At 50.8% G+C, this 24432-nt stretch overlaps 1 protein-coding gene across 2 annotated transcripts in view; it reads right to left on the bottom strand.

Annotated features, from left to right (window-relative positions):
* Window positions 1–23816, bottom strand: part of STUM (stum, mechanosensory transduction mediator homolog) — a 55981-nt gene extending 32165 nt beyond the window's left edge. For both annotated transcript variants that reach the window (XM_041723543.1, XM_041723552.1), the window contains exon 1: window positions 23473–23816. In XM_041723543.1, the coding sequence (XP_041579477.1) occupies window positions 23473–23659 (187 nt within the window). In that variant the 5' untranslated portion in view covers window positions 23660–23816. The remainder of the gene's footprint in view (window positions 1–23472) is intronic.
* Between the last annotated feature and the right edge of the window lie 616 nt (window positions 23817–24432).

Raw genomic sequence — 24432 nt, 5'->3', positions numbered from 1 at the left:
TAAAAGCACATTCCTCCACACTCAGCTCCATTCTGCTTGTTCTTGGGCCACTTAGGTTAAATCAGCAGCTGTTCTCCAAAGGTCTCATTCAGAGCCTCAAGGAAAACCCAATAAACTGCTCTAATTACCCAGAGGAGCCACTCTCAGAGCTCAGGGTAAGGGCTTTGGGCAGAAAGGAGGGCACCATGCTGGCCACAGCTGCCTGCAGACTCCAGGCAGGGAACTTGTGAAGGGGGGGCCTCCAGGAGGCAGAGGGGGTGAGAGGGGTCCTGATAAATGGACACAGCCCAGGGGACCAGCAAGCCACAGCCCTGTCCTGGGCTGTCCTGTCCTTTCAGTATTTCTAGGAACCACTGGGCTCACCAGTCCTTGCAGAGCAGTTCCAAGTTAAACATGCTTTAGACCAAGTCCGAGCATAGCTTCTCTCCCTGGAAGGCCCTAGGCTTCTGTGGTATTTCCACCAGATAGTGTGGACCAAGGCCTTGGGTGTGGGACCCCACCCTGCCCTCTCTGAAGGCCCAGAGGGAGTGCAGGCAGGCCCAACTAGCAGCACTCCTGGTTTCCTCCTCCTCCTCCCCCAGCTCGGCTACCTACTGGGGCATTTTAGGGAGCCAAGGACCAAGGCTTCCCAGGAGTGAGTGTTCCTCAAAGGGAGTGCTTTTGTAAAAAAAAAAAAAATGCAAGTTCCCTGGTCCCGCCCCACTCCTACAAACACTAAATCAGACTCTTCCGGGGAGGGAGGGAGTTGGAATTTCCTGGGAGATCCTGATGCGTTGTGAGGGTCACAGGACTTCCCATGGGTCATGTCCCTGGCTAGTTATTCTGTTTTGAAATGTCTGAGCACCTGCTGTGAGCCAGACAGTACATGGTGCCCTCGGGGGAGCAGGGTGGAGGGCGGATGGTCCTGTCTCCACTGGCCCACAGTCTAGCGGCCCAGCTGGTTCTCACAGCATCTGTCCTCTCACAGCAGCCCCACCCCAACACACGTTCCAAGACGAGAATGATATCTAGCTGGAAAAGAAAATAATTAAAACATGGCCAGAGGACCTGAACGGACATTTCTCCAAAGAAATACAAGTGGCCAACAGGTACAGGGACATCACAGATCACCAGGGAAATGTGAATCAAAGCCACAAGGAGCTCTCACCTCACAGCTGTCAGACCAGCAATCAGCACAAAGAGCAGAGATAACAGGTTCCTCGAACGGAGAGGGAAAGGGACTCTGGTGTGCTGTCGGCGGGAATGCCAACAGGTGCAGCCACTGTGGGAAACAGCGTGGAGGTTCTTCAAAAACCGGAACCACCATGTGATCCAGCAATTCCACCTCTGGGTATTTACCCAAAGGGAGTAAGATCACTGCCTCGGGGAGAGCTGCACCCCCATGTTCAATGCAGCCTGATAGCCAAGCTAAATGTCTGTCAATAAACAAACAAAGAAAATGAGATACAGGGATGCCTGGGTGGCTGAGTAGGCTGGGTGTCTGCCTTGGGCTCACGTCGTGATCCTGGGGTCCTGGGATCAAATCCTGCATCAGGCTCCTCACAGGAAGCCTGCTTCTCCCTCCTCCTATGTCTCTGCCTCTCTCTGTGTGTCTCCCATGAATAAATAAACAAAATCTTTCAAAAAACAGAAAAGAAAAGAAAAGGTGGTACATACACAGTGTAATATGATTCCGTCTCAAAATCAGAATGAAATGCTGCCATTTGCAACAACATGAATGAAACCTGAGGGCTTGAGGATAAGTGAAATAAGCCAGAATCAGAAAGATGCACGCTGTGTGATCTCACACATGGAGCTAAAAGAATGCCAAGCTCACAGTGACAGAGAGTAGAATGGTGGCCACAGGGGGAGGGGGAAAGACAAAAATCAATCCTTTGGAGCCTGGAAAATACATGTAATCCTCACTATGCTCCAAGCACTATTTCAAGCAGTTTATGTGTAACAATCCATTTAGTCTTCAAAAGAGAACTGTGAGCCGGGTCCTATTATTGCCCCCATTTTGCAGATAAAGAAACCAAGGCACAGAGAGGGTAAGTAACATGCCCAAGGTTACACAGCTATCCCATGGTAGATTAGGACCTGGGAGGGGTTCCCTCAGCAAAGTAAACAAGTTGTACCCAGCAAGGGGTCACCAGGATTCAGGGAAGCACCCACTCACGAAAATTCTGGATCTTTGGCTCCCCATCATCAAATGCCCTTCTGCTCAAGGGCCCCCAGGGAACCTTTTTCTCCCAAGTCCCCTCCTCTGAGTGCTACTTCTGTTTGCTGTTTCCTCCCAAAGGATGAAACCTTGCCATTCCTGGCCAGAGGAGGGAGGGCCAGGCCTCCCGGCACCCTGGAGCATCACAGAACATCTCGGAAGGCCACGCACCGAGGGCAAAGCTCCCCACTGCTCCCTGCACCTTGCCTCAGCTCAGGGCCCACCCATTGCAGAGGGATGTGACCGCCACACACACCCCACCCCCATCCATCCTGGGATGCTGCATTTTGCCTCTGCTGGAGCCTTCCCTCTGCTCCTCACCACCTGCCAGCCCTGGCCCAGAGCCAAGCTGCCTGCTACTGAGACTTTAAAAAAAAAAAAAAAAAAAAAAAACCTGTACATTAACTGTGTGTTACAAGAGGAGGCTAGAGCAGTGCGGCAGGCCCTGTGTGGGTCCTGATCCCAGCTCCAGCTGGGACAGGGAGCCACTCTGCAGCAGCGCACCATGCCACACTCCTCCAGGCAATTTCACAGCAAACAACAGTGCCCGGGACGCCCTCAGAGCAGCCCTGGAAGGCATCGCTGGCCTCCTGCACGTCACCCCAGCTGGCGCTGCCAGTGAGCCAGGCATGTCCCCGCAGCCCAGGCGGGGAAGCCCTGCAACAGAGGCGCCAGCTTACTGCCTGGCGGCCCCAGTGGAGCTCAGCCCAGACCCCCCAGAGCGAGCCCTGCCCCAAGCCTCCCTCCTCCAGAGGCACAGAATGGCAGCACGCGCTTCTAGCTCTTCTTCGTCCTCTTCAGAAGACACACTCGACAAACCTGAAGTCAGCAGCAGCAGCCCCCGTGGCCACAGACTCTGCAGACTAGTCAGTCCACTGGCCTCTTCCACCTCGTGAGGACAAGGCTGTGCATCACTCAGCTGGTGCTCTGTGCCTTCCTAGCAAACTTCTGAGCGCACCCTTGCTCACTGCACATTCCAGGCACAGGTGTGCTGGCTGGCACGTGCACACGCAACCTCTCCCAGACACTGGGGTTTGGCTTTCAAGAGATAGAGATTGGTACTCCACCGCCCGGGGAGTCTGGCACGTTCTCCTCTGGGTGGCCCTGTTCACATTTCTGGTACTACATAAATAAAAACAGTCAATGCAATGGCTTTCTAGTAATTCATTATTCCTCATGATTCATGATTCTGTATGATTCAAATCCCTCCACTCCGTTTTACACAGTGCCTGGCATCAAGTGCCCGGCCCGACACTGCAGAGTCTCTGTGCAACCATCTCAGGCTGACACACTTCCACCTGCAACTTCTTTTCCTGGCCATTTCTTTCCCCAAACGTTCTTAGTTATTAAAAATTCCTCTCTCATTTGCTCTGCCTCTCCCTTGATGTTTCTGGTATATTCCATTCTCTGGGAAATGAAGCGTAATGGTGAAGCCTCTCCGTGAGCCAAAGCAAATGTCTAGCATCATTGATAAAAAGTTTGGTGCCACTGGGACCATCTAACTCTTCTTCTAATTAAACATTAAACCTGCTTTTTCTTGACAACTGGCATTCTAGAGGACTATAAAATGCTTTCTTGTTCAAGGTCTTCTTGCCTTGTTTAACAGCTAATATTTTTTACATTTTTCCTTCATATTATTTTCCATTGCAAATGTTCAGCATTTTAGCAGTATTGTGAATTAAAATGGAATTTTTTTTTTTTGGATGAATCTGATGCAAAGGGAAAGAGTCTCTTTAGGCTCTCTACCACCCCTTGGGCAGCTCGAAGGACAGGTCCTCCAAAGCTCTGTGAAGCCAAGGTTTGGCAAGAGAGTATAGGTCACCCTGATCAGCCAAGCGGGCACCCACAACCCACCACTCGGTTGGCTGGCTGCCTTCTCCCCTGACCAGGCCCACTCCCCAGAAGCCTCGGGTGTCAGGTGTCAGGGTTAGGGGTCCAGGTCTCTGCTGATATGGGTCCCTGGAATTTGCAGCATTTGAGGGAGGCAGCAATGAGGTGGCTGCCAAATTCACCACCTACTCCCCCCGCAACACTGCGTATCAACCTCAGCCTTCAATGTGCAAAAATCCCCACAAAAAATCATGTTTATGGAAATTATATCACCATGGCAACTGTAAAGGTCTCACAAGTATTTTTAAAATAGCAAATTAACAAAACCCACTTATAAAAATCTAAAATCTGTTCCTTTATGAGCATTAGTGAATATACAGATTCTAACAAACACAAAATGTGTTTTTGTGGCATGAGGGCCAGAAGTCGGTAAAAAGGGCTCCTAACCTTCGATTCACTGGGGACGGAGGGCTGAATCTGTGAAAACAAACTTTTATTTTCCTAGTGAGAGCTCGCACTTTGTATTTATTCTGGAAAATGACACCAAGATCTCCTGGTGCAGAAAAATGTGGGTAAGAGACCTGCATTGCTGAAATACTAATTTTTTACTTTCTATTTTCACATCACTGATATTATTACCTTCCCCACTCTGCAAGACTATTTCCATTTTTAACTCATAGGTTTTTAGCAATTGCATAAGGTTCTGCTGCTGTGATTTAGCCTGACTGAATCTCTATTATAAAACCTGCTCCTTAGAAGCCTGCACACAAATCACACAGGAGGGGGAGGAAGCCGGAGTCAGATGAACCCAACTAAAACCTCTCTGCTTTTTAAAAATGTAATTGGTATGGCTGGTAAAGGGGCTCCTTGCAAGAACATGGTGCGCTGGTCTTTGGTGTCTTTTGTGAAGACTTAAAACGTAATGGGTGCGTTTTGATGACTCTTCTCATAAGGAGGAATCCCTCGGGGGCTTAACAACTCAAACACTGGGGGTTCTTTCTGGGCGAGGAGGAAGAAAAATCAAACCACGCAATGAGGACTACATTCTTTAGCAGGTCCCAGGCTCCAAAGGGGCGAGGTGGGGAGCAGAAGGGAATGGGGCTGGGGCGCAAAGCAAAATGCTGGGTCTCAGGGAGTGATCAGTACACTGGACAGAGGTGGTGACTACTTGTAGCACCTTCTTGTTATCTGAGGAACTAAAGCAGAGGGGCTGCGCCAGGTGTGAATGGTGCCAGACGGTGCGTCTTCCAAAGTGAGCATGACGATGGAGAAGTAACCATAAGTGTCACTGATGGATAGGAAGGAGTTCTTAGAAGTTGGATGTCTGCAGACTGGGGCTGGGGGGGAGAGGGGCAGGAGGGAGGTGGAGTGGGTGGCAGTCTAGAGGGAAAGGCAAGAGAAGCGGAGGGCCCTAGGCAGAGGAGGCAAGGGTGCTCCCAGGATGGCGGAGCTTCCAGAGCCTGACTTCCCTCGAGGAAAGGTCAGGCCAGAGCTGCATGAACCAAGCACCAGGCCCAGATCCGCCCAGAGGAGCCAGACCAAAGCTGGTTGCAAAACAAGAACATGAAAACCATAAAGAACACACAGAAGAGGACCCCTGGTTGGGAAGCCGGGGAGTCACGCTCAGCCCTGCCCCCGGCCCACTTGGGAACGTGGCATCTCACGAGCATGAGAGCCATTTGGGAGCTGGACGCCCACTCTCCTCAGCCAGCAGGAAGCTCTGGCTCCGAGTACTGGCTGTTCCAGAGTTTCCAGGCGGAAGACTGTGTTAGAACCAACTTCTGTAGGAAAACAGGAGGTGGGGGGCTGTTGTGATGCCAAGCTGGCAGGTCAGGGTCCCCCAGCCCAGAGAAGGGGGAGCTTGCAACAACCGGCTCTGCACTAGGGGTCCCAGCAGGAACTGGGCTTGGGCCAGGCATTGAAGGGGCTGTTGCTTTCATAGAGATCTGAGTGGGGCAGGGGGAGCCCATGGGGAGAGTGAAATGCTGGGGACCCGTGGCAGTAGAAGGCCATTCCCAGGCTGGGCTCCTAAGGCCCAGGGAGACAGGAGGGGGTATTGTGTGATTCCATAAAAGGCTGGAAGGCAGAAACCATGATCCCAGGCAGGAAGCTGGAGGAGCCAACCCCAGACCTCTCTCCCCATCTCGTCCATTCCCTGCCAGGGCCTCCCATTGCCCAACACACCTAGAGAAAGTGAGACAGGTGGTAGAGATCAGCACCCTGGGGCCCAGAGCAGGCCAGGGAAGAGATGCAGGGTGAAGGAGACAGGTGGTGAAAGCCTCCTCTCCTGCCCACCTGTGTAAGGGCAAGGCTCACTCCTCCAGAATACGCAAGCATGAAATCAGCCAGAACCAGCAGAGCAAATGACCAGAGCAGAGCCTCCACTCGCCTCCTGACTTAAATAAAGGTACAGAATGCCTGTGGCCCTGATCTGATACTTTGACTATCTCGCCACAAAGAAAGAGGCAGGACTAATAAGCCTAGACAGGGATGGCGAGCTTCATCAGGCCACAGGTACCCTCACGGCAGAGCTGGAAGGAGAGGCCAGGATATGGGCTCTCAGCGCAGCAGAGGCCATGCTCTCCTCCCAGCTCATTGTCGGTCAGCATGTATGCCGGGATCCTGCTGTGAGCTCTGCACTGGACCATCACTAGGGGAAGACACACAGAAAAGGTATCATCAAAGAGACAAGGCTAACCCACATGATACATGGGGAAGCTGAAAATGATGGGTAGACCAGATAATCCCAAAGGGTAGCTGCTGGATTTCAAAGCACATTCTGCACGTTGTCCTACCTCTTACCTCCAGTCCGCATTAATGGTTAAGAATCACAACTGGAGCTGACGTGAAGAATCACGTCAGTTCCCTGATGGCTGGGGCTGGAGTGTGGGGAACCCTGAACAGAATGTGAAATGACGGGATGCAAACAGCACTGGGGAGACCTTCCCCCAGTCTGCCTTCAAGGAGTGCTTTGGTCAGTCCCCAAGCATGCGTGAGAACCTACACAGGGAAGGACTGGCCCTTGAACCCTCAGGGGAGCCCACGCAGGGAGATCAAGAACATCCCACAGCATCAGCTGCATTGGGCTCAAGGGAGAGCTAGCAGGGAAGCCAGAACACACAATAGTCCCATCCAAGAGTGGGCGCAAACTATCGGGTATCTTGCCAAAGCCATGGCTGTCTCTGCTTCCCTTCAGTTCAGATCCATTCCCACGCACCGAGTCCCCTCTTCTCAGTGTATATCGGACTCAGAGTCCACCCCCAGGTACTGAGACCCAAGACCAACCAAACCAGGCCTCACCCACCTTCGAGCTTTGGTGATGTCCTCCACGGCACCCTTTTCCCTTTGAACCTCTGAGAACCCCAGTTATTGGGGCCTACAATGGTTGTGTTTTTGCTGTTTATTTTTCCACCTCTGAATCAGGCCACAGAGTGATTCCTGGAAAGATTCCACGTGTGTGTTCAACCACAGGACCCCTCAGAGCAGCCAAGGCGAAGGGGAAGCTCTCCCACGCTCTCCTGGCATGATGGCGTGACGTGTCCAGTGGCTGTTGCTTTGAGACTGATTTCTTTGAGGTCCATGAATGATTCTCAGACTCCACAGGGAGATGTCAAGCAGGAATAACCAAGAAAAGAAAGACTTCTCCAAAATAGATCTGTGGCATTGGGATCTGCTCCAGCTCTGGCTACAGTATTCAGATTGCTGGTCAGCCACACAAGCAATGGGATTAGTCCCAACCAGCCACTGCAAGGGAAGCCCGCTGTGTGCTCCTTCTATCTCCCAGCCTCCGGGGAAACTCATTTCTGTCACACTTGAGCCTGTGTTGATGGGGCAGAACAGCACATACTCCCCAAGAGCTGCAGTAAACTTCTGCGTGACCTTGGGGTTTACACGGTAAGAGTTTCCCTGGGAGAACCTCTTCTGGGGGTCTGGGCCCTTCATGCCAATGCCACCTGCACATGACTTTGTCCCTGCAACCCCAGATGGCCCCTGAGTCAGTCAGAACTGGCAGGCTGTACATGGTAAGACACAACTTACTTAGGGTACAGTACTTGGGAATTTGCTGCAATTGCTATGTCTGAACTGTAGGCTTTTTAATATATAATTTTGTGACTTTTATTTTTAAAATATAATTTTGTGACTTTTATTTTTAAATACTCCCAAACTTGCAGAGAAGTTTCACAAATCATAAGGGAAACTGTCTACCCTTTACCCAATTCTTAATATTTGGCTACATTTGTTTTGTCATTCTCTTTCTCTCCATATTATTATTCCTTTTTCCTGAGCCATTTGTAAATAGGCTGCATTACATTGTGGCTCTTCATCCTAAAACACCTTAGTGTGTTTCTAATGACAAAGTGTCTGTTCTTCCATATGCATAGCACAGTTACCAATTTCAGGAAATCCTAACATGGATACGGTATTTATCTAATCGACAGCCCATATTCCAATTTTGCCAATTGTCTCATAGCATCTTTCTGGGTCTTCTTTTTCCCTCCAGTATGGGATCCAATCCAAGATTATGCTTTGCATTTAGTTCTCAAGGTTTTTTAGGCTTCTTTAATCTTTCATGACAATGATGTTTTTGAAGAATATCGGCTAGGTATTTTGTAGAATGCCCATCAGTTTGGGCTTCTCTGGTTATTTCCTCAGTAGATTCCGGTCATGCACTCCGAGCTGGGATACTGCACAAATTATGTCCTGTCCCTCCCAGGAGATCCCACCAGGAGGCGGGCGATGTCTGGCTGTCCCACTTTGGTGATGCTAACCTTTTAATGCTTCATTGATATATAATTCACATAGCAAAACATTCACCCATTTGATAATTTGGTGTGCAACCATGCACAACCGGTTTTAGGACATTTTTGCCACCTTGGAAGAATCCCCATGTGCATTAGTAGTCCCTCCCCATGTGCTCCCAGCCACACTCCTTGGCTGCCCTACCTTCCACCTCTATGCACCTGCCCATTCTAGACAGTCGATATAAATGCAATCATACGGAGTGTGGTCTTTTGTGACTGGCTTCTTTCATCTGATGTCATATTTCTAAGGTCTAGGCGATGTGATTCTGTTCACCGTCAGGATGCTGTATGATTTTTCCCCTTGCAAGTTATAAGCATTCTGTGGAGGCACTTTAAGACAATGCAAATATCCTGCTCCCCACAAGAATTTCCCCCTAGATTTAATTTGATAGCTATTGCCCAAACCAATCTTTCTTAAAGCGGTTTACTGAAGTTGATCATCTCCACTGTCCCTGTCCCCCACTTCTCAGCCGTTAGCTATACCATACCACTTCGAAGGATGGATGATGGCCCTGCTCTTCTCAGTAACCTCGTGACTGTCCCAGTGACTTTCCCACATAGAGGCACTCTGTCTCAGCGAAGGGACAGCCAACATCGGTCTTCTGCCCCATGTCCCTCCCCTGAGTGGCCAGGACACCAAGGACTACTCAGAGACAGACCCACATGCACTGGTGCAGCATCCCTGTATCCTGCCTCCAGCCCTGAGAACCTTATCCCCTACTTCCTTCTGTGCTGGGAAGGCCGAGAAGTGACATGAAAGCCTGTGTCCCTTGGGTTTGGGTTCACTGGGTTAAAGGAAGAAGGACCCGCTCTCCACTCTGCCTTCACAACCAGAAATCAGTATGCATATAGTTCAGCTTGCATGCAACAGGGACACTAGGCACCCAGCGAGGCAGAAGATAAGTGAGGCATAGTCCCCACCCTCAAGGAAATTATTCTCTCGTAAGATTAAGACAATAGGGGCAGCCCGGGTGGCTCAGCGGTTTAGTGCCACCTTCAGCCCAGGGCGTGATCCTGGAGACCCGGGATGGAGTCCCATGTCAGGCTCCTGCACGGAGCCTGCTTCTCCCTCTGCCTGTGTCTCTGCCTCTCTCTCTCTCTCTCTCTCTGTATATTCTCATGAATAAATAAATAAAATCTTTTTAAAAAAAAGATTAAGACAATAGAGGGGCGCCTGGTCAGCTCCCTCAGAGGAGCGTGTGACTCTCAGTCACGGGGTCATGAGTTCATGCCCCACGTGGGATGCAGAGATGACTTAAATCAAACTTAAAATATACTTATAAAAGATTAAGACAACAGAAAAACCAGGATGTCGGGGGGAGGAAGAGGAACATCCTAAGTGGCCTGACAGTCCCAGAAGGAGGAGCTCACCACACAGAGGGCTCAGGAGGCCATATAAGGTGGGCTTGACAGCTAGACTAAAGAAACCAGGGAGGGAGAGTGGGTCCAGTTCATAGGGGCCCGTGGGCCCGCTGTGGGGTATGAACTGAGCCCATGGACAGCGGGGAGCTCAGAAGGTTTCAGAGCAGAAGAGGACGTGGTCAGAGCTGAGATGGGAGCAGAGCTGTAATCCAAGAACACAGACCCTGCTGTCACAGTAACGTCAGTCATGCCGTCATGCCAGCCACACTGCCCTGTGACCTGGGAGTGCCTGCGACCATCGAGGGGCCGGCGGCGCTCCTCTGCAGCCAGGACCAAGGGGACAACTTCTCACAGGCCCAGGCACGGCCAGAGCCCACCTGTACCCATGGGGAGGGTCTCTCTCCACCTGGGAAAGGCCCTGGCTTCTGCACCGGTGTCATGCTGCCATGTTTTCCTTGAGGTTTTCCTTCCTGGCTTCAAGATGCTTCTTGGTCTCAGGAGCCTCCGGCTGCCTGCCTGCATGTGCCCAGTCGCTGCACTGACGTGCACCTGGCCCACCCAGACGTGGCTTCCCGCACCAGCCGACCTCAGGCAGCGAGGCCAGAAGCTTCCTCAGAGGTACCTGTATTAATGTGTTGTCACATTCCACGTCCTACGTTCTAAAAGAATGTGGTCAGGGAGTAAGATCGGAAGATGGGGCAGGGGAAGGCTCAAAAGACGATGAATTTACTAAAACCCATGGAATTGGACATTCTGAAAGAGTAACTATTATGGTGTGTGTGGGTGGACCTCAGAGATACGGCGGGTTGGGCACCAGACCTCTGCAACAAAGCAAGGGTCACCACCAAACAAGTCAAATGCACTGTTCAGCTTCCAGGGCACGTGAACGTTATGTCCACAGTCTACTGAGGCCTATTCGGTATGCAACAGCATTAGGTCTAAAAAAAGTAAATACAGGAGCGCCCAGGTGGCTCAGCCTTCAACTCAGGTCATGAGCCCAGGGTTCTGGATTGAGCCCTGCATCAGGCTCTCTGCTCACTGAGGAGTCTGCTTCTCTCCCTGCTTGTGCATTCTCTCTCTCTGTCACTCCTCTCTCTCAAATAAATAAATAAATAAATCTCTTTTTTAAAAACTTAAAAAAATAAATAAAATTTTAAAAGTACACAGCTTAATTTAGACTTTGTTGCTACAAAATGCTAACCGTGTGAGCTTTTAACGAGTCACAATCACTGATCACAGGCTGCTATAGCACATACAACACTGAAAAACCTGAAATAGTGCACCAATCACTGAAATGCGATACACAGACTTAGGAAGTGAGCAAATGCTGTTGGGGAAATGCTGTTGGTCCACTCCCCTAAGCGGAGCAAGGGGCTGCCACAGACCTTCCCTCCACGGAAGATGCAGTACCTGCGACCACACGCAGTAAAGTGAGGCACAAGAGAACAAGGTGCCTATGAAGCCATCTCCTTAGTGTGTCATGAGGGAGGAAGAGCTGGCAGCGACGAGAAGGCCCTGGTGGCAGAGGTTAATTAATGGTCTCTGGCAGGCTGTTCCTCATCAGGTCTTTGTAAGGCCCAAGCACACATTTAATTCTATACGTGGCAATTATGTGCCCCCTACACTCCAGCACTGAGGGGACAGGAGGGCCTCGGCAGGCATCGGCGAGGTGACACCGTGGGTCAGGGCGTTGGGGGCAGACGAGGACCATCCTGGGTAAATGAAGGCAGTGGAACAGCCCTAGAGCTGCCTGGCCCCAGGAATTCTGGGCCATTTCCTTGGTCGAGGTTTTAGGGCAGGGTGTTCTCCACCAACACCAAATTATTCTTGGCATTGAAGCCAAGCTTCTCAGTGAATGGCCAAAGCCCATGGGGTGGTTGGCTGCACCAGAGAACCCAGGCCAGGCCCACCCCACATTCCAGGTTCCAGGACAGCCCTGGTCTTGCAGCCATTCCATCCAAGAAAAGCCCCTCTCCCATGAATTTCAAAATGCACAAGAAATCCCTGTGTTTGGTCATTTGAAGAAGAAAATACTGTCCCCAGACCATTTCTCCTGGAGGACCTGGGTGGCTCAGTGGTTGAGCATCTGTCTTTGACTCAGGTAGTGGTCTCAGGGTCCTGGGATCGAGTCCCACATCAGGGTCCCTGCTCCTCCCTCTGCCTAGGTCTCTGCCTCTCTCTGTGTCTCTCATGAACAAATAAATAAAATCTTTTTTTTTAAAAAAAAAAAAAGCAAAATAAATAAAATTTAAAAAGAAACTTGGCTCTTGATCAGCAGAGCTTGGCCTGGGGTGCTGAGGCCCGGCACCTGGGTCTCACTGGGAAGCTGCCATGTTAAAGACACACCTGTGCAATGTACATCCTGGTAAGGCCACATCCACCCCACCCAAAGGATGGAGTTTCACAGCTCTGTGCCACCAACAGGTGCCTCAGGCTGTGAAGTAAAGGTAAAGCCTGAGGTGGCATTTGTGTGTGCACATGCAAGCACACACTCATACTCACACTCATCAGCAGCTCCACGCACTCACAGCCTCTCACCCAACAGGAAAGTCAGTGTTGAGCCCCGGGTTTGGGGTGTGCACCGGCACCTCCAGTGTGTCAGATGTGTGGCCAGTCTCAGCTCTGAGGGTTTAGAACACTCCAAAGAAGGAAGCGCTTACGGGTGTCCTGCCCACCCTGGGGGGCCCCTGGGAGGATGGCCCCAGAAATAACCTTGGGAGAAAAGGAATTTTGCCAAAGTGACTTGGTGACAATAACCCCCTCTGGCCACAAGTGATGAGTTCCATTCTGTGGACGGAGAAGCAGAGACTCAGAGAGTTTAAGGGGCCTGCTCAGGGTTTCGTCTTCTTTGACCGGTCCTCAGCTTGAGCACACAGTCAGGGCACAGTGCCCACCTGGCAAGCAAAATGCTGCTGGAGGCACTCAGAGTCACTCTCCTCTGCTCAGTGCTTGGGTGACACCTGATTGAAACACAAACTTCTTCAGTGGCATCTGCTTGCTGACCCCTTCCAGCAGCCCCGTCCCTTGCAACATCTCAGAAGAAATGGGGGCACTGTTTGCCCAGTGGGTCTGAATGTGACCAGTCACCCCCAGCCTAAGCCACAGTGGGACACATCCCATGGGAGACTCGTGGAGCAGGTGTCATTCAGGTTCCAAGAGAGGCAGGGCACCTCCAACCCCATTACCACACCTGACACGTGCCCTGCAGACACTGGATTATAAACGATCCTGTGGTGTCAGCAAGTGTCACCACAGTGGGGTGTGGACATGGCAGTTCCAGGCATTTCCAGCACTTGGCCATTGTGAAAACACTGCCATATCCGCATGACACCATCATAACCCCATGAGAAGAGGTTTACTCCAGATAATGCTTATACAGTTTTTCTAACTACAAAAGTAATACATTTCATCTCATCTTAGGAAATTTGAGAAATACATAAAAGTATCAAGAAGAAAATAACCTCCAGGCTCTCCTCACCTGTTAACATCTCAGTGTCTTCCAGTTTTACCTACTTGTCTTTTTACCTAGCTCTACCTGGTATGCACTTGATTTCAAGATTCCATTGATCATAAAACACACTGTGAATTTAGTAACAACTTTTTAGGAAAGAAAGAAAAAAAAAGAAATCATTTCTCTGACATCAGATTCACACTCAAAAACATCCACACTGTAGGGAAAAGAGCTGCCTTAGAATCATGGAAATAAAAAAGATGTGAGAGCCTGCGGATGGCACAATTGCAACCTACATTTTTCCCATTTCTCCTAAAGCTTGCTGCCCCAACATCAGAAACGTTTTTGCAAACACCATTTCAATGCATAAATAACATTCTCCCATCCTTCTATTGTTGCTGTTTGGGTTTGTGTATAATAAATACTATTTTTATAAAGTCATCTCTATGCCCCACGTGGTGCTTGAACTCCCAACCCCAAGATGGAGAGCCAGATGCTCCACCCACCGAGCCAGCCAGGCGCCCAGGTTTGTTTATAATTTTCAATGTTATTAATAATGCTTCATGGCACATCTTCATGCATAACTTTCTGTCTCTGTTTTTGATTGTTTTCTTAGGGTGAGTTCCTACAAGTGGAATTACTGCTTAAAGGGTACGAACATTTGAAGACTCTTGATACCTAAGTGCCAAACTGGTTTCCAGAAAAGATGTCCCAATTTACATTCCTATCAGCCATGCATAAAAGTCCCTTCTTTTTCCATGGCATTGATACTTAAACTTAAAAAGAAAGAAAAGCAAGTAACACAGGTATTCAGCTTTTTAAAAATCAAATAGGAAAAAACAGGGGCTTTTAGAGAAAAGCAATAGTCCCCTATACTCAGAGCTCTCCCTGCTGAGTCCAGCTTCCCAGAGGCAGGCACTTCTATTTATGGAGCCCCTATCATGAACGAGGCACTGTTCTACGGTGCAGGGATACACAATGAGCAGAACAGACCAAAACCAGCCAAACAAAAAACAGACAATAGAGAAAATAAGCTAAATATATAGTATGTTTGATAACAAGAGTACTCTCAAGGAAAAGGAAGTAGGTAAAGGTAGGTATGTGGGGAGGAGACAGAGTGGGGAGGAGGAGAGCTGCCATCTTTTAGTAAGATCATCTGGGCAGGTGTTTGGACTGAACTGTGTCCCTTCAAAACCCACAGGTGGAAGTCCTCACCCCCAGCACCTTGGATTGTGACTGTATTTGGAGATAAGACCTTTTTTTTTTTTTTTTAAGATTCATTTAGTTGTTTTAGAGAGTGGGGGAGCATGGGAGAGGGGAAGGGGCAGAGGGAGAAGCAGACTCCCTACTAAGCAAGGAGTTGGACATGGGGCTCGATCTCATGACCCTGAGATCACGACCTGAGTCAAAGAAACCAAGAGTCAGATGCTCAACTGACTGAGCCACCTGGTGCTCCCGGGAGATAAGATCTTTAAAAAGGCAATTAAGTTAAAATGAGGTCTTTGGGGGGACCCTAAGCCAGTATGACTTGTGTCTCTAAAAGAAGGGGATACTGGACACAGATGTGTGCATGCACAGAGAAAGACAGCAGGGAGGACAGGGAGAAGGTGGCCATCTACAAGCCAGGCAGAGAGGCCTCAGGAGAAACCAGCCTTGCCTGCACTTGATGTGGATGCCCAGCCTCCAAAAGTGTGTGAAGATAAATTTCTGCTGTTGAAGCTGCCAGTCTGTGGTGCTTGTGGCGGGGGCTCCAGCACCCCAACACAGGCAGCCTTGCTGAGTCTGTGACATTAGAGTAAAGCCCTGAGTATGTGAATGAAGGAGCCACATAGGTATCTGTGGGATGAGTCCACTGGGCAGAAGGAACAACAAATGAAAAAAGCTCTGAGATAAGAAGGTGCCTCTTAAATATTTGAGGAATTTCAAAGAGGCCAGTGGGGCTGGAACAGAGTGAACAAGAAGGAGAGGAGCAGGAGGTGAGTCCCAAGGACAGAGGGTGGCTGATGCTATGGAGCCCTGCTGCCCCCTGCAGAAGCCGCCGTGGCCAGCAAGCCCAGGGAATGGAGCTAGTCTAAATGGAGACGTGCTGTAAGTGCTCAGTGCACATCAGATTTTGAAAACCTAGCATGTAAAAGAGGAATATTAGACATGTCATTAATAATTTTTATTGATATGCATTGGATGATAAATACATTGGCCATATTGATTTAAATAAAGTATACTAGAAAAGTTAATTTCACCTGTTCCTTTTCATTTTTTCTAAAATAGGCACTAGAAAATTTTAGCTTATACCTGTAGCTCAGGTTATATTTCCTTGGGAAAGTTCTGGTCCAGGGACTTGTGGGTTACGATAAAAACTTGAGCTTTTGCTCTCGGTGACATGGAGCCATTGGAGGGTTTCCAACTCAAAAAATGACATGATCTGGGGCACCTGGGAGGCTCAGTCAGGTTAAGCATCTGACTTCGGCTCAGGTCATGATCTCAAGGTCCTGGGATCCAGCCCCAGTCAGGCTCCTTGCTCAGCGGGGAGGCTGCTTCTCCTTCTCCCTCTGCCCCTCCTCCACCCTGGCTTGTGCTCACTCATGCACTTGTGCTCTCTTTCTCTCTCTCTCTCTCTCTCTCAAATAAACAAATTAAATCATTTTTAAAAAAATAACATGATATGACTTACTCATGTTTTCAAAGGATGGCCCTGGTGGCCATGTTGAGGGCAGATCACTAGGCACATCAATAAAGATGTGCAGACCAGTTATGGGGCAATTGCAATAATTCAGGAAAAGATGGGACATGGTCCAGCAAGGCAGAAGCAGCATAGTAAGAAGTGGTCAGACACCAAATAGATTTTCAAAGCAGAGCCAGGGGAATTTCCTGACAGATTACGCATGAGGTGCAAGAAAAAGAAGTCAAAGATGAGTCTGGGTTTTTGGCCTGAGCTCCTGGAAGGATGTCAGTTGTTGTAAGGAGGGAAAAGAAGGGAGAAGCAGGTCTGGGGAACAACAGTGGGAGCTTGGTTTTATATTAGTTAAGTCTCAGATGCCTTGTGATTTCCAAGTGGAGATGTCAGGAAGTCAGGTGAGTATAAGACTCTGGAGTCCAGGGAGAAGTCTGAGCTAGAGATCTGGCTTTGGGAGTGATCCTTATAAAGATGCCACTGAAAGCCAGAAGACACTATCAAAGGAGCTATTGGGGCGGAGGGGGAGGCAAGGTCAGAGAGAAGGCCAAGATCAAGAGCCCCAGGGCCCTGGGGACCACCTAGTGTGGAGGCTGCCAAGACTACCAAAGAAAACAGAGAAGAAGCTGTGAGGTCCAGAGAACACCAGGAGAGGGAGATGTTCCAGAAGCCAGAGGAAGATAGTATTTCAAGGAGGGAGCAGGCACTGCGTCCAATGCTACTGAGTGCTCCAGAAGAAACAGACAGAGACCTGGCCATGGGATTTAGCAACCTGGACATGCTGGGGATCCTGAAAAGTATAGTTCAGGTGAGTGATGGAGACAGAATGACTACAGTTGGTTCAAGAGAAAATGAGAGGAGGGAGATTGGTGACTGCCAAACCAGGTAACTCCTGCAGGGAACTGTATGTAAAGGAGAGCACAGAGAAATGGCAGTGGTGGGAGGGGGACGTAGGATCAAGGGAGGCTATTTTTAAAAGGTGGGAGACAATGTCAGCAGGTGCGTGTACTACTGGGAATGAACCAATAGGTAAAGAAACAATGGGGATGTCAGAAAGAATGGGAATTCTTCTGATGTTTTTCTAATCTTCAGAGTATACTTATATTGCTTCCTCATGTTTTAGCCACATTAGATATTGACTTTCTCCTAGGATATGTAAGACGAGCTTACTTATATCAGCCCTCATCCTCCTGCTGCTCTTGTTCCAGTATTATCCAAGTGTATCACTATTGTCCCACCGTCCCAACACAGCCTTATTTCAGTTCAACCACGGATCACCTTGGTAACCTTTATTTCTTGGTCTACCAACTACAGACAGCATCTTTTGATCCCCTCACTTTATACGAGGTGGATATTCACATCTCCACTCTACCCTCTCCATGTCAGTTTTGGTAGGTTGTTGCTAGGATGATAACAATGTTAACAACCACAAAATCTCGGCAACTCGTGCTTATTTCTCATTCATATGACATCTGTGCCCTGCTTCTGATGTCCTTTTTATTCTGGGAGGCAGACTGAAGAGTGGTCCCCGTCTGAGACCTGCCATTCTCATGAGAGAAAGAGAAGAGGAATGCCAGAGCGTCACAATGCCTCTTTAAAAATATATATTTATGTATTTATTCATGAGAGACACAGAGAGAGAGAGAGAGAGAGGCAGAGACACAGGCAGAGGGAGAAGCAGGCTCCCTATGGGGAGCCCGATGCGGGACTCGATCCCAGGTCTCGGAATCAGGACTCAAGGCAAAGGTAGACACTCAACCGCTGAGCCATCCAGGTGCCCCTCTCACAATGCCTCTTAAAGTGTCTGCTCAGTCATGGCATATGTCACTGCCATTCACATTCAATTGGCCAAAGCAAGTCACGTGCCCAAGCCCGGTATCAGTGGGCAGGGAAGGAAGTATTCCCCTCCCACAGGAAGCATGGCCAGCCATATGGCATCAGGTGGGGATGTGCCATCCTCTTTTCAGGGAGGACAGTGAATAATTGGGAACAATAATCTATCAAAATTCACCTGTCAACTTCTACAAGCTTTAGTTTTCATTATATATTGTGAAGATGGAAAAACTTTACGTCTTCCTGTATAGCTATTATTAAGCAGTCTTCAGTGCCTTATCTATGGTTGCTTTTAAAAATTGAAAACCAGGATGCCTGGGAGGCTCAGTGGTTGAGCATCTGCCTTTGACTCAGGTCAAAATCCTGGGATCCTGGGATGGAGTCCCACATGGGGCTCCCCACAGGAATCCTGCCTCTTCCTCTGCCTATGTCTCTGCCTCTTTCTGTGTGTCTCTCGTGAATAAATAAATAAAATCTTAAATAAATAAATGTTGAAAACCCCTAAGCAGCACTTATATTATTATGACTAAGCAAATATTCTTTGCTGCACAAAGAGGCTAAGAGTGTATATTGTGCATACTGTTCCAATGACACAGATCCTAAGCACTTAGAAGAGCCCTTTTTATATTCCATCATTTGCTGAATATCAGGCCACATTTTGATTTACTTCATATTTGAGCTATGCCTTTCATCAAAAATTTTTGTTTTTCCTGAAGTTGCTGATTACCTCTCCCTTTTCATTGTTGGTGGAAGAAACATGTGTTTTCTACACTGTATGCTCAATATCCTCCAAATTTTTTCTCATTCCATTAATTGTTTGGGATATTTTTGTTCTTCTTTTTTGAAGTCTGCTGCTGACCTTCTGATCTAATTGAGCAGGTTGCTTCAGTTTGGGATCTTAACACTTTTGCATAGCTTTTTGTCTTTAATGCTGTTACTAATTGCCTTCTGTTTTTTAACAAAGGTTTAATTTCTGGCAGTTCCCCATAATACTCTTAACTCTACAGAATGTCCCCTTCTCACACCATTCTCAGAAAACTCTTTCCTGGAGCTTTCATCCTCCCACTTAAAGAAGACTGACTGCTCTCTCAGGCCTGTTGAACAATTATATCCTCAATTTTCATGGCTGCCTTAAATTGGATCCATTGTTTCCCAGATCTCATATCTTCTCTCTCGGTTTACTCTCTCATTTTACTGAAATGCATACTTAAGTAACTTCCTTAAAAAGGTAAAATAGGAAGAAAAAAAAAGGTAAAATAGGATGTAAACTTCCCTGGTCTTTGCATCTTTAGGACCATCACACTTACATATAAAATAAAGGCACAGGACCAGATGATCTCTAATGCCTATTCCAGGAGTATGATTCTAGTCAATACTCATTCATATATAGCATGCTATATCAAGGAGAAATTTAAAATGGTTGCTGTTTTCAAGGAACTTACATCTAGAAAGGCAAAAAATAAACTCCTGAAAAAAGTAATAAAAAGTCAGCAGCAGATGCCACAAAATAGGGCAATATTCAATATCAGTTTGAGCCTCAGGGCTAGAGGAAAGACAGAAGCTGAGCCAGTCTATGGTGCTCTTACCAGGGAAGCAAGACTTGAGCGTTAAAGAGTAGGCAATATATTAGAGATAGATTAAATATTTATGAATATTCAGCAGTAGATTATGGCCAACGTTAGTCTAATGGAATGGTTAACAGTCAAGGGAGGCTCTCCTCCCTACCACTGCCCTGTCACCATCTGAGTTATCAACATTTTTGTTTCACCAAGTCAATTGAGAAAGATAAAATTTTTAAATATGAAAGTAGAACTTTGCCCGTGGCCAACAGACAAACTCTGTTCTGGAGCATGACGATGAACTTTCATTACACATATGAATTATGTATAAACTTATAAATGCCCTATTTTTTGGATTATGAAGTTACTGACGATGCTCTTTATTAGTAGTGTTTCACTGACCAGGACGGGGTAGGGGGCATTCTCTTTACCATCATCCTTTTTTTTTTTAAAGATTTATTTATTTGTTTGTTTAAGAGAGTATGTATGTGTGCTGGCAAGCAGAGGGAGAGAGAAAGAAGCTGATCTCACAACCCTGAGTCCTGACCTAAGCCGAACCAAGAGCTGGGTGCTTAACCGACTGAGCCACCCAGGTGCCCCTACTATCCTCCATTTTTAAAATTTGTTTTGTGAGACACCTGGGTGACTCAGCGGTTGGGTGGGTGCCTGCCTTCGGCTCAGGTCGTGATCCCGGGATCCGGGGATTCGGGATAGTAGAGTCCTGCATTGGGCTCCCTGCATGGAGCCTGCTTCTCTCTGCCTATGTCTCTGCCTCTCTCTCTCTCTCTCTGTCTGTGTCTCTCATGAATAAATAAATAAATCTTTAAAAAAAATAGAATAAAATTTGTTTTGTATTGTTCCAATGAGGAGTCAGACTGACCATAAATCGCCGCTTCTTTCTATCCCCTCCCAGGAAATGAAATATCCCTCTGTGGCATGACAGCACTGCCTGTTGCACCAGAGAAGGCTCTGGGGATTGTAAGGATTGGGCTTTTCCCACTGGATGAACCCAAGGCATTCGCATCAGAGGAAAAACATGCCTTCATCCAGCTCCCCCACCCCACTGTCCCATTCGATTTGCAAATGAAGATAAGACTTGCAGAGAAGAAAGTTTTCAGAACAAAGAAAGGATCTTTGGGTCAAGGGTCTGATCAGTTTCCAAAGAGTAGGGGTAAAGAGAGGACAGCAAGTGCCTGGGGCCTTGAGGTTGAGTTCCTAAGCAGGGTCTAACCTCCTGCAACACCTCCAGGAGGCTTTCTCCAAACCCTGCTTCCACCTAGCAAGAATTAACTGTGCTCAAACACTGTTCTTGCTGCCATGACAGCATTTATTAAATTCAAACAAAGTTTGCATCAATTTTCCCCAACAGTGTGTGTGACACCTCGACTGACTTATTCATCACCACATCACAGTGCCTGGCATGTAGTGGTTGCAGTGTTTGTTGAATGAATGAGAGCAAATGCATTGAAAAAAAGCTGCATTTCATAAAATGACAGAGCCAGACATAAATATTCAGTTTTCACAGGAGCTTCACATAAGCCAGAAGGACCTAGAGAAGGAGATCTAGGCCAAGGAGATGAGATTTCCAGGTTCTGGGCCACTCATACCATTCACGGAGGACAAAACAAAATAAAACAAAAAATCACCTGCAAGTTTTGTCTGGGCTGCTTTGTCACCCTGGGCTCTGCTGCAGGTTCAGGAGAGCAAAGAGATCAAGAAGGACTCAAAGCACCCCCATGCACCCAGAGGTGGGGGCGGTACTGAGCTCTGCAGAAGAACCAAGAGCAAGAAGAATGAACCCACCATCCCTGGAGCACTGCCTCTGTGCCCAACCCCTAAGCTTCCTAGAATTTCATTCATCCTCTCATAGCCCAGAGTGACAGGCATCCTTGACTTCCAGGTGAGAAACACGACCCAGGATCAGGAGCCCCTCCTTCAATGTGGAGAAGGCGGGGAGGGGGGGGGGAACCTGTGTGCCCAGCAAACAGTTCAGTGACAATGACCAGCAAAACGAAACAAACAAACAAACAAACAACAAACAAACAAAAAAATGCCTGGATACAGTCATTGAAGATTCAGAAACCTATACACCCTTGGCTCACTTGTTTTTATTAGTTTTGCAGTTTGCTAATTTTCCCTGTATTTTCTTCTGGCTTCTCAGATAGGTTTCTTACAAAAATCCTATAGGATTCTGATCTAATGGAAGGGAGGTGTGAAGAGGAAAGAGCAGGATGCCCAGGGCAGGGGCATAATCTAAGGAGGGGAGGGAGGGGGAGGAAGGCCTGCAGGGGTCCACAGCCGGGCAGCTGCGTCCTTCTGCAGGTGGTCTGCCGGGGGGAGGAGGAGCATAATCCCCTCCCCCAGCAGCGGTTTGGGGCAGCCGCTCCTATGGGGCAGCAAGGCACCTGTTTCCCCAAAAGACCATACAGGGCGCCATTTACTTCACCACTTTTAAAAAGTGGAATGAAGACACCTCCCTGCTCATGATCTTCACCTCCCCAGAGAGACAGCCAGGCAGTGCATTTGTACTCCAGCAGGTGGGAGGTCCTCCCGGTGTCTAACTGTGCAGGGAGCTGGAGAGCCGGCCTGGTGACACGGCCCCCCGGGGGGGGGGGCAGGCTGCAGAGGTGCCACGAGGGGAGAGCCCCGCTGACGCCCCCCTACCTTCCGGCTGAGACACATCTAGGGCCCTGGGCACCAGGACGAGCGAGCACCAAGGGGAAAGTGAACACGTCCCGCGTGGATGGGTGTGACCTTCGCTACCACGGCCACGGCAGGGGCCCCGGGGAGCTGGCTCAGCGCGGGGCCGTGGGAAAGGCCAAAGTAAAACAGAAAACCGCTTCCAGCTGACTCTGTTCTTGGGAACTTGGAGCCGTGCGCTGGCAACCGGCTGGCGCAGGGGCAGACTTTCTCCGGGGAGGGCACCGGGGTGCCCGGCGCTCCAGACCCGCACGCAGTCGGGGTGTGTTGGGGGGGCCTCCTGGCAAGAATGGCGAGTGGTCCCCAGCAGGCCGGCCGGGCTTAGGGGGAGGGCGCGCTGGTCAGGAGAGGGAGGGCCAGGGAGGGTCCCCTTCCCTCCTCCACAGACCCCTAGGCTCCCTACCTCTGCGATGGACTCTTAAGATGTGGGGCACCGGGGACCATCAGGGCGCTCCGGGCACCCGAGTCCCACCAGGACTTCCACGGGCGCGCTCCCCACTTTCTCCGGGGTCAGCTCTGGCCGAAAGCGGTCCGGCCGGGCACTCCAGCCAGTGAGCCGGGCCCGGGCCGGTGCCCGCGGAGCCCTGCGGCGGCGGCGGGCGGGACCGCGGACATCCGAGGAGGCGGAGGACACTCGGCCCCGCACGGTCGGCTCCGCGCGAGGGCAGGCGGCTCGCGGGGCGTCCCGAAGCCCGGCTGGGGCCCCTCTTGCCCAGCTCCCGCCGGAGCCGGGTGGCCGCCGCGCTCCCGCTGCTGGGCCCGCGCCCCTCAAGGGAAGGGGCTCGCGGGGGGCGGGGGCGGGGGCGGGGGCGCGCCGGGAGCCGGGGCCGGGGCCGGGAGCCGGGAGCCGGGGCAGGATGTCGGGGCTCCGGAGCGGAGCCGCGCGGGGCCGAGGGAGCCGTCCGTGCCGCCGCCCGCCGTCCGGGGCGGTCCGCGGCGCTCACAGGTGGGAGGAAGGGAGCGCGCGTCGGGGAGGGGAGCCCACTCGGCGGGGGGTGGCGCTGGAGCGCGGCGCCCGCGCAGGGCGTCCCCGGGGCGCGGGGGGCGCAGCCGCCGCGTCTTACCCAATCCCGGCACGAAGGTGTTGAGGAAGAGGCAGATGACGGCCACCGGGAAGGGCATGTAGGGGATGGCGGCGCGCAGGGGGCCCTTCTTCTCGCGGACCTGCACCACCACCCCGCTGGACGAGGACGCGGCGCGGGGGTCCGCCGCCGCCGCCGCGGTCTCGGCGTCTTTGTGCGAAGGCTCCATGGCGGGGCGCGCGCTGGGCGGGTGCGGCGGCTCCGGGCCCCGGGCTCCGGCCCAGCTCCGGCGGCCAGCGGCTCGTCTACAGCCCGCACTCCCGGCCCCACGCGCCCGGCCCTCCGCCGCGCTGCGCCGCGCCCACACCCCGGCGCGGGGCGGAGGGGGCGGCGCGACACCCGGCGACGGCGCCCCGACGCCCCTCCCCGCCGGGCCCCTTCCCCGCCCCCTCGCGCCTCCCCCTCCGCGATGCCGCTGACGGATCCGGCCGAGGCTGCCAAGTGGAAGAGCCGCGCGCGGGGGCCGGCTGACCCGGGGCGGGTCCCGGGAGGGCGGCCGCACGCCCCCGGGGCGGCTCAGCAGGCGCCAGCCCCCGCCGGGACGCCGCCGAGGGGTGGCGGCTCGCGGGCCGGGTCGCCCAGGTGCAGCGCGGTCCTCTCACCTGGAGGCGCCCGCAGGGCTGCGCCGCCGGAGGCCGGGGTCGCGCGGCGCCGGGGCCCACCAGGCCTTCACTCTGTCGGATTTAAGTGGACTTCGCCCCAGTGGACAATAGAGCTGCAAGCGGGAGGCACCGCTTTCCAAACAGGTGAAGACTGCTTAGGATGGGGCCCTCTCCTACACACACGCACGCGCACACGCGCGCACAAAGGCGGCAGGAAGCGCACCTGCTGCGGGAAGCTGGGACGGTGGGGACCAGCCCCTGGACCGTCCTGGAAGAGACCCGGCCTTTTGTGTGCTCGACGTGGTGGTTAGGAAGCCAGCGAGGACACAGCGCCGTCTGG

Source organism: Vulpes lagopus, chromosome 1, assembly GCF_018345385.1.
Source record: "Vulpes lagopus strain Blue_001 chromosome 1, ASM1834538v1, whole genome shotgun sequence".
In the NCBI taxonomy this organism is placed as follows: Eukaryota; Metazoa; Chordata; class Mammalia; order Carnivora; family Canidae; genus Vulpes; species Vulpes lagopus.
Note: the sequence above shows the minus strand (reverse complement) of the source record. Positions and strands in the feature narration are given on the sequence as shown.